The sequence below is a fragment of the Pteropus alecto genome, unplaced genomic scaffold (genome assembly GCF_000325575.1).
Source record: "Pteropus alecto unplaced genomic scaffold, ASM32557v1 scaffold21, whole genome shotgun sequence".
In the NCBI taxonomy this organism is placed as follows: Eukaryota; Metazoa; Chordata; class Mammalia; order Chiroptera; family Pteropodidae; genus Pteropus; species Pteropus alecto.
Window position 1 is genome coordinate 1,251,904 of NW_006436282.1, and position 13,520 is coordinate 1,265,423.

Below are 13,520 nucleotides of genomic sequence, written 5' to 3' on the forward strand. Positions count from 1 at the left end.
GGCTTATTTCAAAATGTTAATTAGGATATTATTGATTAATTTTGTGATAACATAGCTGGTTAAGCTGGCTGAAGTTTTCTCAGCCATTTTCCCATTGTTTCTTTCCTAATGACCTTAACGAGTTTTGAGTTCTGTTTTTGAAATGAACTTGCTAATGTAGTGATACTTTGGGGAACAATGTAGTCTTTCTTTTAGAAGAAACTTTCTGAAATCATTTCAGTATTTGTTTTCTTAGAGTCTAGCACATTGGAGGTATTTAATAATGTTTCTCGAGTAAATCAGATTGTCCTCTTTGTCTCTAACTCCTGTGGTGTTGACACATTTCAAATTCAATTAAGTGGAAGGGAAAGAAAACCAACATGGAGCCTTCTCTGAGCCATGAACTTTTACAGTTGCTTTATGTGCATACATCATAGAAAGACAAACCAAAGCCTCTTTTAGTGTACTGTTCTTCTGATGTCGAATCATAATTTAATGTCAGTTTTTTTGAGGGTCAATAAATATATTTGGTAAGATCTCTGTTGAAGATATAGTTTATTTTGATGTTTATGTAGAAACCTAAAGACAAATTCTTCTTGAGTCAAAAACATGTTTCTGTTTTTAAATTCTCAGGGTACTTTCTGTTATGAAGAATTAATGTTTTCTCTTAGCAAATAGTGTGAGAGTTTAGATTCTCTGAACTATAAATGATAAACTGCCAGGAAGTTCAGAGCTAAATTTAATGTTCATGTGTAGTAACCATCTTGTTTGGGGTTATCTGTAGAACTAGCTGCCTCTTTGTCCTTTTTCTCTTTTCTGAATTTTAAACTAGTCTGTTATTTATATATTTTTACATCACTCATAGTCTTATAGCATTAGACAGAATATAGATTATATAGTTGTTCAAATTAAGCAATCATTAATGTTTACTCTTAAAATATACATATTTTAAATTATACAGCTAAAAAACATTAAATCTAGGAAAATACAGATAAGCAAAAAGGAGAAAATAAAAATTAATACTTCTGCATGCAAAGCTATTTTTTAATGTATATATAAGCAAATAGGCTTTAAAAGTAGGATTATGCTGTAAACACAGTTTTATAACATTTTTCCCACCTGCTATGTTAGAAACAATTTTCCATTTCTGTAAATTTGCTACCCACATAACTTTTAATGGCTTGACAATATTTCAGTGTAAGAGATCTTGTGGATTAATTAACTGATTTGTTATTTCCAGCTTTTGTCATTATGAACAACACTTTAGTAAGTATTCTTAAAGCCAATCTTTACACACATCTTTTAATTATTTCTTTGGGATAAATGACAAGACCTAAAATTGCATTGCCAAAGGCTTTTCATTTTTAAGGCTTTCGGTTCATATTTCCAAAATTGCCCTCCAGAAATTGTGTTTTAATTCACACTCTTCATCAGCAGTGTCAGCTTTTATCTATTTCTATGTACATATGCATGCTGATTATTTTGTATTTAATAGCTTGATTATCAGATACTAGAAGATAGCATATCAAGAATAATATATCATTCAGACATAGTTAGGATGTGAAGGAGATTAAGCTGAGACTTTTCATTAATTGCTGAGGTTGATTTGGATGGATAGGTGAGTGGGCCTTTCCTACTGGAAGCTACACATTTGAACAGTTGGTCAGAAAGAAACCTTTTCTAGTTAGAGGAATAGTATTTACTTGAGTGCTTTATCAGGTCAGTTTTAGAATACTCTAAGAATTCAGCTGTCAGATTTATTCTTATCACATATATATATAGCACCCAGCTAATTTTCTTCTATACGAATTATATATTAATTTATAAATATTTAAGGTAATACTGAAATTTTTAAAAAATTTTGATAATTTTTAAAATTTAAAACTTAATGATCAAAAGATAGGTAAGGAAAGTTTATCCATCTCTTCCTTTTTCCCTGCCAGTTACTCTCTGGATTGCGAAGAACTTTGAAGGGTCTGAAGTTTTATCTTATAAACTAACAAGCTAGCCTGCTACCATTTCATGGATGCTGGTAGAAGACACAAGACTCCATTTTCTTAGCAATCTGACTTGCTAACCAGTTCTCTTGTCATTACTCAGCTTTTGTTAGTCAAGTAAGCAGTTCAGCTCAGCAAGGATAAATAAGGCTTTAAAGAGTTTATAACCTAATAAGTTAACATTAATAATGTCAGAGGTAGAATAAGAAAAGTTCAAACAACATAAAATGTCTGAAATCACCACAGTTCTTTAAGGGATTTAAGGAAGACAAAATTGGATCTATTTTTTAAGAGGAGGCTGCAACTTTTGTGTTTTGGATTTCAACAAGCACAATGTATGTGGCTGGGTCCAGGGGTAAAGAAATATCCTAAACGATGGCATGATAGGAAGGCAGCATAGGGCAGGTGAAAGGAACAGTAGGTTGCCCGGCTTGCTTTAACTGTGTTTCAGTATGAGGATTTGGTTGTTTCTGATGTATTCTGGGACTAATAAGTGCCTATGGAGTGCATGCTTTGGGCTGTAGTTACCTGGGTAACCAACCTTCCCTCTCTCTTGGATGGAAGAGAAGGGATTTCCTAGTCATTTGAAACTGGCTCATGTGTGGCAAGGCTTCTCTGATGCCCGCCTAAGAACCCTTAAAACTATCAATGTAATTTAGACTGCTGGATGACTTTGTGTGTGGGGGTGGGGTGGTACTCAGCAGCCAGCAGAAACACAAAATAATGTAATGATAGAAAGCCATTCTTGAAACTTGCCAGTAAACCCTATTCCTAACTTGATGGTGTTTTTACATTTAAGTATTGCCCCTTTTTTGGTGATAATCTCAGCAACAGAGGTTTGTACCATTTTATCACTTGAAACTTTGAAAGATAAATTGTTTATTCTGATTATACATGCTTTGCTTGTTTTATAGTATTAAGCTATATATTTGATTAAGGCCATTTAATAGAATTAGAAAAACCTGAGAATGGTACTAAAGGAGACCCCCTCTGTCTATTTTACAATTTAGCGGGTGCTGGTTACTTAGTTTTAAGTTGGCATCATTTATAATAGACATAATACATATATCTTCATGTCTGTGTACATATTTAGTATTAATGATAAAATGCCTGAGAGATGAGAATGACTTTTTTCACCATGATGTTTTTGTTTTGAAATCACGAATGATTCCAGTTTGGTACAAGAAAGTTTTGCTACAGCATTTGCATATGTTTATCTATGGAGAGTCATAGTTTTTAAAGCTCCAGATAGACTCTAGGTTATTTGCATTATCCTTTGGGGTTTAGATACATGAAATGATATGCTGGAATCGTGACCAAGTCAATCACAGAGTTGGGCCCCAGGCCCAAACATGTGCCGTCCAGTCCACATCTCTGGTTTCTAGTGGTTAGAAAGTACTTAAGATATTCACATTTTGTACAGCTTGGCTCTTAGAGAAGTAATTGGAGGTTGGAGAGATCTTGTAATTGCTTGGTCCAGCCACTTATTTTGGTCCAGAGTTCAGCCTCCTCAGAGATGTTTTCCGCTCCCTGGACCTAGTGCTGTTTTGAATTGCAGCATATCTCCACAAGCCTCCCAGATAAGCAGTAATCCTCCCAGCAGCTTCTGGTGTTGTGAGCTCACGGTGTTAACAGCATTAATCTAAACATACTGATAACGTTTTGCTGTTTTTTTGTAATCCATCTATCAGTATGTATGTGTGGTTGGATGGAGTGAGGTGGATGTTGGCCTCAGGAGTTTTGGATCTCTGTGAGGATGTCAAAACATGTTTCCTTTACGTTTGTTAGGATGTGATTAGAGTGCTAAGTCAAAGTGAAGCAAGAACAAAGTAATACTTTAAGGGTAATCCTAAGAATTTTTATTTTGATGTTTTAGTATAAAAATCATCTTCCTGAAATTTTTGTAGGTATTCGATAGTAGAGATTTCTGGTGGGTATAAAAGTAAGTTAATAATTTAAAATAATTTTTAAAAATAAAAGACTAAATCTAGCAGCCTCCTTTTTATATTTACCACTTAACTGTGCACTTAAGCAACTTTCAAAAGATGACTTTCATTATGTGCTTAAAATTTGGAAAGCCTGCTTATATTCATTTCTGGATTTATGCTGTTCTTTGAAATAGCCTCTAGATTCTTATCAAACTTATTGTTTATAATTAAGGCTGAGATGTTGCTGGTTACAATAAGCTACTTTCATCATTATTTTGATCATGTAGGTTGCTTGAGATGGTTAACAGAAGAAATGGAAGGTGTAAAATGTTACTCTTAGCTGATAGTAATGAGGTGGGAAATCAGATCTGTGTATAATGTGAAAGTGTTAATCAAGATTTAACCTAGGTGCTTATTTTGATGTTTGAATAGTGAAGCATGGTCAAAATGCTGGATTGAGCATTTTGCATTACAATATCCAGATTTGTGAATCCAAATCTTTCTCCATAGGATATTTCTTACCTTTTATAATCACCAGTTACTAGGCATGTATGTTATCTTTATAGACATTATGGATTTAAAAAAATATTTTAGATTTCTTAAGATATTTCTTTTCTGCATGTTTTCTGAGGTATTTCTAAAATGCTATACTTTTTCCCCTCTCTTCTCCCCTCACCTCAAAACCTTTGCTGAATAAATTGTTGCTACTAGCTTTCAGTCAAAGAATGGCAGGGGAAAATAGCTCTAGAACACAGAGAAACATTTGACAATTAAATTTCTATTTCCTGTATATTCTTAACTTAAAAAGAAAATCAAGACGCGTATTTTAGTTCTTTGGGGTATCTCACTGTGTGAATATTTTCTGAATTGGTTAATTCAAGACTTTCATTGCTATTATTGATATGTGATAAGAACATAGAATGGAATTACAATATTGTGTTCCTCTGCCTTGGTATTCCTGGTCTTATACTAAATGAAGCCCTTCTTAATTAGGACTTGAACTGTGTCACAATGTTAGGTATTTAGTAAACAGTGAATGGATTAAAGCAGTGATGAGGTAGGCAGGAATCTCTAACACTTTTATGAAAGGTGGTTTACTGTCTAAGGGCGTGTGAGTGGTAAGTCGTGAACTGACTGGGACCCAGGGCTGCCGATTGCATGTCTATAACTCTTTCTATTACGCTCTGCACGTGTGAAGAAGAATCGATGTTTGAGTAGAAATTGCATGGGCTGTTAATTCAGAAACTCAACACTCTTCTTGGCCTAACTTTTATTTTTTGATTACTTATGTAATTATTTGCTGATTCGTTGGTTTCTTTGAATCTCTCTTATAGTTATGGTTCACCCATGTCTGTATAATAAGATTCTCTGTTTGAAATTTAGAGGTGATATTTATAAACTGATGAGAGAATGTTGCAAATAACTAATAATAAGGCGTTGAAAACATGAAAGGTGTGCTATGAGAGTTGATACCAGTGGTTGCATGGTATAGTGGAAAGTGGTCTCTGGAGTCCAGTTTTTCAATGAAATGACTCTTAACTTATTGCAAGCATAGTCTTCAAGTACAGAGATTAACAAACCTGGGTTTAAGTCTATTGAAAACAGTATATATTTTTTTTATCTACCCACCTTACCTTTTTTCCTTAAACTATTCATTGTATAGGTATTTCGTACAATGAATCTCTCCATTTGTTTCTGGTTTAGAATATAAATGTAGGCAAGAATCATTTTGTTATCTGATACTCAGTATATCATAGTCTTACATTTGTACATGTGGACATACTTGAAGATAATAAAATATGGATTTTTTGCGGGGGAGACTTTTAGGCAGGTGCATTGGATTTGCTAGATCTGTGAATTATTTTCACTTGAATCCATTTAGTGAGAAAAAGCTCACTGAATTTCGACTTTTTTTGGAAAAAAATGTAACACATACATTTCTTTGTGTATAGCTCATCCAAACCCATTAAATTTCAGCAAATCATCAAGAAGTAACATAGTAAAAAAACTTACTTTTCCTGAAATAAATAGGCAAATGTAGCTAGACAGTGGTTGAGTGGAGAATAAAGGGTGTTTTAAGTTTCAATTTTCTGGTTTGTTAAACTGTGACAAGTATAATAAAAATTAATTGGTGGGCTATAATGCGATTATTTGTATAGACATAATTTTTCTTTAGGAAAAAATAAGACTAACATCGCCTTCCATCCATCTACCATAAAGACTGTTGAGATATAATTAGATTTTAATTACATGATATAAATATAAATTTATGCAATGTTGAGTTTATGAATGTTAGAAAAGTTGACTTGTAGAAGAGTACCTTTATTCAGGTGATTGATCGCTGAGTTGCAGCCCAGAACTTTTTTGTGATTTTTGCTTTTCTTTGCCCTCTGCTTTAAACTTTTTTTTTTTTACCTCGTGTGTCAGTATCTGTTTCATTGCTTGTGTGTGGTATAAGAGATATGTCAGGGGTAATGATGTGGTAAAAACAAACTGAGGAAAAAGGTCAAGACTGGTTCATTGTAAAGGTAGTAATTATAAAAGTAGATATGAAAAGTAAACATCAATATTACCCCAAATTATGGCATAAATATGCAAAAATATTTTATATTGATCTCTGCAAACCATGTGTAAATCTGGATAGCTGTTCTAATTCTTCTGTAAAAAAGTACCTGTAGCCAATTTGGAGTACTCAGAGAAGTGTCACTCCTTTCTACATTCCTTCCATTTCATCCCCCACATCACCTCTTGTAGGTAACCAACTTCAATGCTTGTTTATTTTCCCCGTGTTTATTTTTGTGATGATAAGCAGATATATGCATTAAAAAATTTTCTATTATATATATATAGAACTTTAAAAATTTTCCCTTTCATAGATATGTCATATGAAAGGGATCCTTAAAAATTTTTTTAAATTTAAAAAATGCATGGGTATGTTTATCATTTTTCATAGTTACATAGTTCTCTTTTTTGTATGAATGATAGTTTATTTGACCAGTATCTTATATTTGGACATGTAGATAGATTCCAGTATTTTGCTAGGTCCAAGGGAAAATAGTTATGTAGTTTTGTTAGACATGCCAAATTCTCCATAGGGTTGTACCATTTTGCATTCCTAACAGCATTATATGAGACTGCCTATTTTTTTTCACAGTCTTGCCAATAGAGTATCTGTGGTGTCAAAGATAAGCCAAGGTGGACACACACTAATTAAAGTGGTAAAGACAGATTTTAGTAATATACCATTACAATAGAGAGAAAAGAGTCCAGCAGATCTCAAGTTCCATTGTACTGAAGCGACTGGATATTTTCAACGGTGGATGAGGAAATTGAGAAGGGAGTGAGTGGGGCTCGGTAGAGTCAGGGAAATGAAAAATTATATATATAAAAAAAAAAGGCAGGTGGTTAGTCCAGGTGAAACCCAACTGGATTTGCTAACTAGGGTTTGTTGAAGTTAGGCTCTCACCCCTCCCTTAGAGCTGGGAGACAGGGAGCTCTATCTTCAGGTGTTAGCTGGTCTGAATAGCAAATTCTTTTGGCAGCCTTGAGTTTTCTCAGGCAGGCCGTTTAAGGCGGGGCTAGAGTCATCTTAAGGATGCTGACTTGAGCTGTTAGAAACCAAATTTGTGTTTCATTCAAATCTTTATAGACCAAAATTTAGAAGGGGCTCAGAGGAGCCTGGCTAGAATTTGGTTGAGGACAGAATCTTTGTCAGTGGTCAGTTTTAAAATTTTTACCAATCTCATGGGTGGTTGAAAGTTAGTATCCCATTATAGTTTTAAATTACATTTGTCTTATTGCAGTGAAGTTGAACATGTTTTCATATGTTTAAGGGCCATTTTTAAGTCTCTATTTGTGAGGTGTGTTTGTGGCTTCTTCCCATTTTCTATATGATTTTTAGTCTTCTTCCTCTAATCTTTAAGGGTTCTTTATAAATGAGGGATATTAGCTATTTATTGTGATATATATTATATCTATAGTTTGTCATTTGTCTTTTGACTTTGCTTATGGTATTTTTTTTTTTTTTGCCAAATTCTTTTTTTATTTTTACATAGTAAAATTGATCAGATTTTAGTTTTATTATCTCCAAATTTTGAGTCATAATTAGAAAGCTTTTTCCCCAATGAAGATGAGAGAAGAATTGACTTATGTTTTTTTCTAGGGCTAGTATAGTTTTATTTGTTATTTAGATCTTTTATTCATTTTGAGTCCATTCTACTGTGCAGTGTGAGGAATGGATCTCATTTTCTTTTTGTCTATCTGATTAGTTGCCTCAATGCTATTAATGAAAAAAACTATCTTCAACTCAGTGATGTGAGGTGCTATCTTTATTATACACTATATTTTCATATGAAACTGGATCTATTTCCGGACTTTTTTCTTAGTATCTCAATAATTCATAAGTTAGGCAGAACTGACATCTTGATGGTCATGATCTTGAGATATCAAAACTAAGAAGAAGGGTTATCTTTCCATTTTTAAGTCTACTTTATGTCTTTCAGTTTTCTTGATAAGAGTTTTAGATCATTTCTTGTTAAGTTTTATTCCTAAAAAATTATATTTTCTGTTGTTATAAATGGAGATTTCTTATTCAATGTATCTTCTAAATGGTTATTATTTGTGTGTGTGAATACTATTGGTTTTTGCTTGTTAACTTTATAACCTGCTACCTTGCAGAATTCTTTTAATGTTTGAGTTAGTTAGCTTTATTATTGATTCTCTAGGAATTTTCAACTATATTATCATTATGTCATTTATAGATAGAAATAGTTGTATTTCTTTTTTCTTATTCTTTTGCTTCTAATTATTTTCTTTAGTTTGATTGCATTGGCTAGTATCTCTAGAACATTGTTAAATAATAGTAGAAATGGTGGGCATCCTTGTCTTGTCCCTGACCACAGTGGGTATGTCTTAGAGTTTCCTCATTTAAGGAAATACCCATCCATTTTTGTTTTCTCATGAGTTGTTATTAGGATTGGCTGTTTTCTTTAGCATCTCTTGGGATAATCATTTTATTTTTTTTCCTTAGACCTGCTTTGGTATATGTACTGCTGAAGCGAAGTACTCCTTAGACCTATTAATATGGCAAATTAGGTTAATAGGTTTTGTAAGATTGAACTATCCCACCAATCTTGGCATAAACCCCACTTGAGCACTCTGACTATAAAGGTTAACAACTCCTTTATTTTACTACGTCCCAGTTGAGTTTCAGAAATTTGGCATGCTTACACAAAAGTGTACTGAGTTGTATATACAAGTTAGTATTTTTATTAATTGCTAGATGAATGTTTAGTAAATAAGTTTAGAGGAGGGAGAGGTCATTATGGAGATAAAATACTTTTCGAAAGGGTGAGGATCACTACCAGCTGTGGTATCCTGAGCATCAATCATACTATACATACACTGGCTATCTAGCTTATTTCCCCTAGCTATTTATCTTAGAGGGCATACTCCAGAGTATTAACCTTCTGGTCTTTTGTACACATGATCATTTGTGGTGGGTTGATTACAAACTGAAGAAATGCTAAGAAATCTAAAACGGTGGAGCAAATGCTGCATTATAACAGATTGGAAGCCTGCAAAAATAGAATGGAGACCTTACTCTACCTGCAGGAAAAAAAGGCAAATGACAACTGATAGTGTTTACAAAGAAGAGAGAAGAGAAATTCCATGCATTTTCATTAGGAAGAAGATTTGAGACCACATTGTTTCATAGCCATGCCATATAAAAATTTATTTTTAAATGTTATTGTCAGATATGGAATACCTGTATCCATGTTATTTAAAAAATTTAGAGACTATCAAAGGTGCGTTTATTTAATTTACATAAATGACATGTTTAAATTGTAAGTCTGACCTCTTTTTCATAAGTTGCACCCCAGGTCCAAGGATAAATATAAAGCTGTGTGTGCATGCTAAAAAGCATGTCTTTGAAAAAATACATTTGGGGAAGTTTACACTGCTGTTTATGGGAACACTTGCCACTTCAAAATTTTTTGTAGACATTTTGATTCTCTGACTATAATTTGATTGGTATATGGGCTGATATCCCTAATGAATACTAAAAGCCATATTGAAATAAAAATGACTTGAACAAAATTTTCTTGTCATTGAACTTTCTCTTTAGTGGAAGAATTTTTCTTAATTATTTCTAATTCTTGAGTGAATTTCATTAATAACATTTTATTTTGATTAACTTTCTTAAAGTAAATGTAATAATTTGAAAGTTGGCCCTTCTCTTTTTCTTTAGCACGTTACACCAGACAGCTATATTCCATGCCTTGCTGACTTGTGCAAAGCACTGTGGGAAGTTATGCTCAGCTATTACAGGACTATGGAATGGCATGAAAAGCATGACAATGAGGATACCACTTCTTCTTCTGGTAGGAAATTACTTCAATTAAAAAAAAATTGAATTATAAATGTGCCATATTTCTGGTGTAAGGAGAAAGAAAAGGAACAGACATTCTTTTAGAATTTCAGGGACTATAGTGACCATAGGTTAAATATTCATCAAAGAAAGTGATTCAGCTACTGCAAAAGCTCCATTACTTTTGGAGATTAACTGTGTCAAAGGAATTCTTAAGTGACAAATATTACCATTTTCCAAGAATATGTGCTGATTGCTTTAGGACTGGATTATTAAGAAAAGACTTAAACTAATAAACTATATTAATATATATTATTAGTTGAAAACTAGATAGACATTAGTCTCTTCAGATTTACTGTAAAATTAATGCTAAATGTTCAATATGAAATCTATTTTGCTAATTTTCAAGTTGTACTAATAAAGCTAGATTCTAAGAATTAGTAATTATACTGATTTTTCTTCCTGAAAATATAGCAAGACAAAATTTCATAAAAAATGAAGTTTTAAAATATTTGTCTTTGAATGGAAAATGCAACTTTAAATGACTGGTATAGTCAGCTAAATAAAGAATAAATATTTGAGAAATTATATTAAGTATTATATTTAAATTACTTTCTGTAATTATATATCTTATGATTACTTTTAACAGTAACTAAGATTAAGTATTTAAAATGCTTTAAAGAGTAATAAATGATTTTATTAACATTTTGGGCAAAATAAATTATACTGCACAAGATTTTTTATATTACATACAATTTAATGTAGCTAGTCATTAGATATTAGAAGTTATTTTAGTAACTTCTAATATCCGAAGTGCTTGATTTCTGTGGTTGGGTAGAGGAACACTCAGATTTTATTTTTTGATTAAACAGGATTTTGATGTGGAAGACATGTGTTTAATATTTCTCTCTACTCATAAAAAGCTCATAAATAGACATAGCAAAAAATGAGAGGAAAATTCTATGGAAGGATTTTCATCCTTTCAGAAATATTGTTGGGAGAGGGGAATAAAAGAAGGAAGAGAAAGAGGAGAAAGCGGGGAAGAGGGTTGGGCACAGAAGCCAGGTTCTGGGCCAGACTGTTTTGACGTATATTCTCATCCCTGTACTACCTCTGGGAGCAATGGGCTTTGTAATCAGAGATTATCTATCTTCAAATTTGACTGCCATTTACCAGAGGCGAGAACAGGAAGAAGTTACTTTTATCTTCTCCAGGCCTAAATTTGCTCCTTAAAATGGTAGATTTATAAAAACAAAACTAACAAAAAGCCCCATAGGATGGTAACACACCTACTCGTAGGGTTGCCGTAAAGTTTAGAGAAAATGTAAAGTGCTTACACTGGTTATTGTGTTGTTATTAATATCATCAATAAAAAAGAGTTAAGAGATAATTATAATAATAATGAAATGTTCATAGGCTTTTAAAAAAAAAAATCTCAGTTTACTCAGAGAATTCCTGGGCTCACTGGGAATCCAAATTTTCACAAAGATTACCCTGTTTTAGCAACCGTTATTTTTTTCCAGATGTGGAAACTGTTAAGACATTTTAATACTTCTTTCCCCTTTTCTAGTACATTATCTAAGGAGAAACCAAAGGAAAAGCTTAACACATACTTTAGATATAAGAGTTTAGAGGACAATATATATTCATCGTGGTAAAGTTTGCTTTTTTGCTTCAGGCCGATAGTTTACAGTTATTATGCATATGTAGATAAGTATGATTATATGGTTATATGTATGTATTTTCATTGGGATATAGAGTCAAACTTAAAACTCTATTTGAGCCTTATGTACTTAGTCCTCTTTGCTAAAATTCCTTGATCCTAATATTTATATTTTAAGAGTATTTAGGACTCTGATGAGTCTAGTGGTAAGCCAGCAATATGTAGGACTCCAAAAAGTCATTCATTCACCTGCAGTTATTCCTTTCTTATTCACGTTAATGAATAAAATTGTAGGAATCAGTAATTTGAAAAATTATTCTTCACAGAACTTCATAAAGCTGAAAGGGTCTCTAGAGTTCATTTGCTGTAGCTCTAAAGTGATACTCCTGATATCCTGATACTTTACCATTCTAAAATAAAACTCCGAAGCTGTAGTTCAGATCCACTGCCCTGAGCTTCTGGGTCCCTAATAGCCAGACCATACAGATAATAGGGCGGAAGCTGTAGGAGTGCTTGTAGGTACATTAGGCATGTGTCTGGGACTTGGTCTACTCATGGGACTTTGGTAGTTACCGGTGGCCACCTTGCTAGCCTAACTGTGTGGACACCCTGTTCCACACAGTTTGTTTATGTAAAGACATACTCTTTAATATAAATGTACATGTGTATTTTCATTTGCTTTTAGGAGATTTGTTTTGAGGCAAGTCATTGATCTTACCTGCTGACCTAGACATTGTTAGATTATCTGCAATCTGTACTATTGTTAACATGCATATTAATTGATAATTGTGTTAATTGGCCCTGTAATGCCCTGACAGTGGGCAGTGTATGGATCACTGAGAACCTGGTCTCTGGGATCACACTACCCAAGTTACATTCTTGTCCAGCTCCAGTCGTATATTGAGCTGAGTGGTCTTAGATGTAAAGTAAACATTTCAGGGTCTAAGTTTAACTTAACAAATAGGTATAATCCTAATACCTCTTTTTGACATTGTTTTGGTTATATAAATATTGAACATATTTTCTGTATTTTACATAGGCTTACAATATATGGGAGTCCAAATGAGTTTTTTTTAGAAAACAAAAACATTGTGAAGCAAATTTAAAACTGTCATCTTTTTATTTTCAGAAGGGAGTAATATGATGGGTACTGAAGAAACAAATTTTGATCGTGGCTATATAAAAAAGAAATTAGAACATGGGCTTACACGAATATGGCAGGTTTGGTTTTTTTAATTATTATTTTTTTTAACAAAAGCAATAGAAACCACGTTAAACTTGTTTTAGAAAGTCAGTATTTAAATTTTCTGTATTTATTTGTATTTCTTGCATATCTAATCATGTTAGTTTTTCTTTGGAGTAAGTCTGTCATTGAATTTAATTTTTATAATTTAGTTGACAGTTAAATTTGATTACAAGTGGCAGTAGGAAAAAGTGTCTTAACTTGAAAATCTCTATTGGAAATACTTACATTTTCCTTGATTACATTTTTTATTTTAGTGTCCTAGCAAATTTATGCTTTTCTAAAGAAATTGTTTTCCTATTGAGATACTCATTTTTTTTTAAATTTATGTTTTAGATTA

The 13,520-nt window shown here is 32.7% G+C and overlaps 1 protein-coding gene across 7 annotated transcripts in view; it reads left to right on the forward strand.

The window, feature by feature from the left end:
• VPS50 (VPS50, EARP/GARPII complex subunit) overlaps positions 1-13,520 on the forward strand; it is a 110,317-nt gene that overhangs the window by 45,526 nt on the left and 51,271 nt on the right. For 6 of the 7 annotated variants that reach the window (XM_025046865.1, XM_006911903.3, XM_025046868.1 and 3 more), the window contains 2 exons: positions 10,155-10,287; positions 13,067-13,158. The exons of the other annotated variant lie outside the window; for it this stretch is intronic. In XM_025046865.1, the coding sequence (XP_024902633.1) occupies positions 10,155-10,287; positions 13,067-13,158 (225 nt within the window). The remainder of the gene's footprint in view (positions 1-10,154; positions 10,288-13,066; positions 13,159-13,520) is intronic. 7 annotated transcript variants of the gene reach the window in all.